This window comes from Carlito syrichta, unplaced genomic scaffold (assembly GCF_000164805.1).
Source record: "Carlito syrichta isolate Samal-C Ts95f unplaced genomic scaffold, Tarsius_syrichta-2.0.1 Scaffold288337, whole genome shotgun sequence".
Classification (NCBI taxonomy): Eukaryota; Metazoa; Chordata; class Mammalia; order Primates; family Tarsiidae; genus Carlito; species Carlito syrichta.
Window position 1 is genome coordinate 72,038 of NW_007232433.1, and position 4,965 is coordinate 77,002.

Consider the following 4,965-nt stretch of genomic DNA (forward strand, 5'->3'; position numbering starts at 1 on the left):
AGGCTGCGGTGGCCAGAAGCGGCCACTGCACTCCAGTCTGGGCGACAGAGTGAGACTCCATCTCAAAAAAAAAAAAAAGTGTCCTTAATCCTAAAAGTACTCTTTCGAGACAGTTTTGACTCCTAATATGATATATTTGCATTTTCCAGGCACTAAAAGGGCTACTAGTCCTTTTTTACATATCATCTATTACCATCTTTATTGAGGTATAGTTCACATATAATAAAACATACAGATATTAAATGCTTTTATGAGTTTGACAACTGCATACAGCCATTTAACCACTGCCCCAATAAGGTGTTTTTATTTTATTTTACCACTCCCAAAAGTTCCCTCAAGCCCCTTTCCAGTCAATTCCCCTTCTCATCGTCTTCCTCCCACAGAGACAACTACTGTCCTGAATTCTATCATCACGTCTGTTTTGTTTGTTCTCAGACTTCAGATGAATGGAATCACAGACTGCACATTCTTTTGTGTTTAGCTGCCCCTTTCCCAATTCCATGTTTTTGAGATTCATCCAGTCTGCTCCTTTTTAGAGTGATATAATAGTCTATTTTTTTTTTTTTTTTGAGTTGGAGTCTCACTCTGTCACCCAGACTGGAGTGCATTGGCCACTCCTGGCCACTGCAGCCTCGACCTGCTGTGCTCCGGCAATCCTTCCGAGTAGCCGGAATTACAGGCAGGCGCTACCACACCTGGCTGATTTTTTTGATTTATTGTAGAGATGAGGTCTCGCTGCCCAGGCGGGTCTCGAACCTGCGGGCTCAGGCAATCCACTCACCTCAGTCTCCCAAAGGCGTGGGATTACAGGCTGAGCCACCAAGCCCGGCAATGATATAATAGTCTATTGTATAAATACATCACAATTTGTTTATATATTCTCCTGTTTATAAACATTTGGGCTACTTCCAGTTTGGCGGCCACTATGAAAAAGGCTGCCATAGATATTCTTGTAACAAGTTTTTTTATGGAGATAATATTTTCATTTCTTTTAGGTAAATATCTAAAAATGGAATAATAGGGTCACAAGTTAAGTATATGTTTAATTTTATAAGAAACTGTTAAACAGTTCTCTAAAATGACTTACTATAAACTATCACTCTTGAGGAGATAGATACATAGAGGTGAAGATGATAGAGATAACTTTATAAACTCTGAAATTCTTTTAAGTATTTTGGGTTTGATCATTCCAAGTAATCAACAGTTTTTTTGTGTGTGTTTTTTTCTATTTTAACTGACTATACATATTTTAAAAATATGTTATACGTACTGTTGTTTGAACTATTCAGTAAAGATGTTTTACAGATAATAGAAAGCATTAAAAAAGCCTCCAACTAGTCCTTAAGTATTTGAAAATACTTCAAAGATATGATAATACATTACAGAGGATCTGGTAAAAACTCAGATATAGAATTTTTTAATTTAAGCACTGGAGAAAAAGAATTGGAAAATAAACACAGAGATTAAATTGAGCCTATATAAGAAGCTTCTGAAGAAAGACCTCAGGTTAAATTTGTCTGGTAAGAAAATTATATTCATGACATCAGGCATGAAAATTCAGTTTAATTTCAGTTCTTATTTTGTTAAAACTTTACATTTCACCAATGTTCTTTATTTGTCTTATCAAATGCTGAGCTACTTACCTGTAGGGATGGGGTGAGACAGTCTCGTAGTATTTCCTGATGATTTGGTTCATGAACTATTTCAAAAATTTGCATTCTCTCTTGCACAGTGTGAGCTGGTGACAAAATATGTACTAGTAGTCTCCCAAGCTGCATCCGGAAGGTCTCCTTACAAGACCATAGGATTTTAGTCCACTGTTGCTTGGAACCACTGGTTTTACTTGAACCCTTAAATCAAAATAGGAGTGAATTAGGATCAGACTTCTTAAGCAATCAAAATAGGAGTGAATTAGGATCAGATTTCTTAAGCAATCATGTACTAACCTCAGCACAGCCCTAAAGAAGATCATAGAATGTGTATTATGCTAGATTTGTTTAAATAGACATAATTAGAAAGACCTATACACAGCCATACAAATAGGAGTCTGAAAGAATGTGCAACAATGTTCATAATAGCATTATTCAAAATTGCTGAGAGGTAGAAACAATCCAAATATCCATCAATGGTTGAACAGATAAATAAAATGTCATATACACATACAACGGACTATTTAAAGTAATCAATACATGCTTCAACATGAATGAACCTTGAAAACATTATGCTTAATGAAATAAGCTACACACAAAAGGACAAATATGGCATGATTCCACTTATATGAGGAGGTATTGAGAGTAGTCAAACCCATAGAGACAGAAAGTAGTGGAGTGGTTATTGGAGACTAGGGGAGGGGATAATAACAGTTATTATTTAATGGGTACAGAGTTTCAGTCTGGGATAATAAAAAAGTTCTGGAGATGGTTGGTGGTGATTGCACAACAGTATGAGTGTACTTAAGGCCCCTGAATAGTATCCTTAAAAATGGCTAAGGTAGTAAATCTTATATATATTTACAACAATATTTTAAAAAGAGACGGATAAAGAAACTAAAGCCTTGACCCATTAAAAAAATTACCAAGGGCTCAGAAAAAGTAAATTTAGAAAAAGCTATCAAAGAAAAAAGATAAGCTCACATTGATTTCTCAATAAAAACAGAAAGGCTTCATAATAAAGACTTGAACTAGTACCACAGTATTGAGTATCACAATCACAAATTAAGCACTGTATATAGTAGTCCCTCCTTAGCTGCAATCTTGCTGTCCACAGTCAACCATGGTCTGAACACAGGTGCGTATAGTAAGATATTTGGAGAGAGACTACATTCACATAACTTTTATTACAGTTTATTGTTAGAATTGTTCTGTTTTGTATCTCCTGCAATGCCTAATTTATAAAATAAAATTTATCATAGGAATGTATAGATAGGAAAAAAGTAGTATATAGGTTTGTGTACTACCTGTGGTTTCAGGTATGCACTTGGGGTCCTGGATGTTTCCTCCACAGATAAGGGGAAACTACTGTATAGGTTGACCACCAATACTACCAAACAAGAAACCAAATAAGTTGTTTCAGCTGTGGTCCCACTTAGGCTAGCCCAATCCTGATCAAATCACCTTTATCTTGTTTATCACTGGAATCAGTACATTTTAGAGTTCATTTTGAGTTTTGGAAATGGCTCTCTAATTACTCCTAGTCCTAAAGGCCCTGTGTGCATGATTCAATTCTAACTGAATCCACAGTTTGTTTTGCTGTTCAGAGCTAGACAGCATAATCTAGTTTAGATTTAGAGACTGGCAAGTCATGATTTATGAGTTCTGCTAGAATTAGAATGGCTTTGGTATTGATGGACTGAATTGACCAATTTGTTCCCTATGGTCAACTGTAAGTGACCTACAGAAAACCAAGTGAGACAGTGGTAAATGGAGCCTGACACTTGTTAGTATTCTCTACATTTAAATTTTGGGGGCAGTCCCCTCAGGTCCCCTCCCATTATGGGAGCTTCTCTGTCCTCTTAATAAATCCTGCTTTCTAAAAAAAAAATTTTTTTTTTTTGAAGGTATTGGATACATTTAAGCCAAGATCTAAATTTCATAATAATTCAGAGACTCAAGAATATGTAGCTATAAATAAAGTCCTTTAAAGACAGACTATTAATGTAAACTCTCAGAGTAGTCATTAAAACTACTCTTGCCAGGCTCGGTGGCTCAGCCTGTAATCCCGTGCCTTGGGAGGCTGAGGTGAGTGGATTGCCTGAGCCTGCGGGTGCGAGACCCACCTGGGCAACTTGGCGAAACCTCATCTCTACGATAAATCAAAAATCAGCCGGGCGTGGTAGCACGTGCCTGTAGTTCCAGTTACTCGGAAGGCTGAGGTGGAAGGATTGCCGGAGCCCAGCAGGTCGAGGCCGCAGTGGCCGGGAGCGGCCACTGCACTCCAGTCTGGGCAACAGAGTGAGACTCCAACTCAAAAAAAAAAAAACTACTCTTTTGTGAAGTTTATCTTACTGAACTACAATATCAGAAAATGGCTTTCATGGTACAAACTTAAAAACCAGTGCTGTGTGAGATGAGTCATTTTGGAAAGCATAAATTAGCAATACATATTAATCTGTTATTAAAAATCAAGTTGCTGAGTTTTAAAAAGGCTCTGAAAGAGGACAAAGAAATATGATTTTGAAAACATGTAATAGACATATAAAACCTCTACTCTCCTTGTGCTAATGAACATTTCCCATGTAATTAATTTACTTACAATAGACACTTTGAATCCTTCTACCAGATATGTAAATATTTCTTTCCAAAATGGATTGAAAATAGGAGGCTGTTCATGATGAATATTTTCCTCAGAAATTTCAGTCTGGGAAACTGAGGTCTTGCTTTGTGTTGCATTTTCTGGAGTTCTCAAAATGTCAATAATGTCTGAATTAAACTCTTTGAATTAAAAAATAAAATACAAAATCAGTCACATCACAGATATCTAGCCATTATAAATGTTAATAATGCTGGAGAAAATGTTCTATGTAATTACTAATTCTATTATCATAATATAAATGTGCATTAGGTATATTAGATACAATAGATACAATAGAGAAAGTAAATTCACCTAAAATAATACAGAAACTTACAAATGCATGTCATAGAATTCTAAAGATTTAATTTACTAATAAAGATAAGTTAAACTGCAAAGTGATTAAAACCATGAGATTCTCATACAAATCAAACACCACATAATATTTATGTTAGATGAACCTGTAGAGGTGTTTTACTGCATGTGCTATCGATCTAAATGCCATGCATACGATAATCATGGTTGACTTTCAGAGTTCAACCTGAGAACCTATTGCTCCGAATGAAAAATAGAAAAGTTTATAAACAAAACAAAACACAACACTTTGGGTTTATCATGTTTTTCTAGTGATTGACAATTACTTTTTTTTTTTTTTTTGAGTTGGAGTTTCACTCTGTC

General features: G+C 35.7%; 1 protein-coding gene across 1 annotated transcript in view; it reads right to left on the reverse strand.

Moving 5' to 3' along the window:
• Nucleotides 1-4,965, reverse strand: part of LYST (lysosomal trafficking regulator) — a 204,510-nt gene that overhangs the window by 63,135 nt on the left and 136,410 nt on the right. Inside the window, exons 30-31 of the mRNA XM_008053632.2 lie at nt 4,252-4,430; nt 1,644-1,850 (exon numbers count right to left, since the gene is read on the reverse strand). Coding sequence (XP_008051823.1) covers nt 1,644-1,850; nt 4,252-4,430 — 386 coding nt within the window. The remainder of the gene's footprint in view (nt 1-1,643; nt 1,851-4,251; nt 4,431-4,965) is intronic.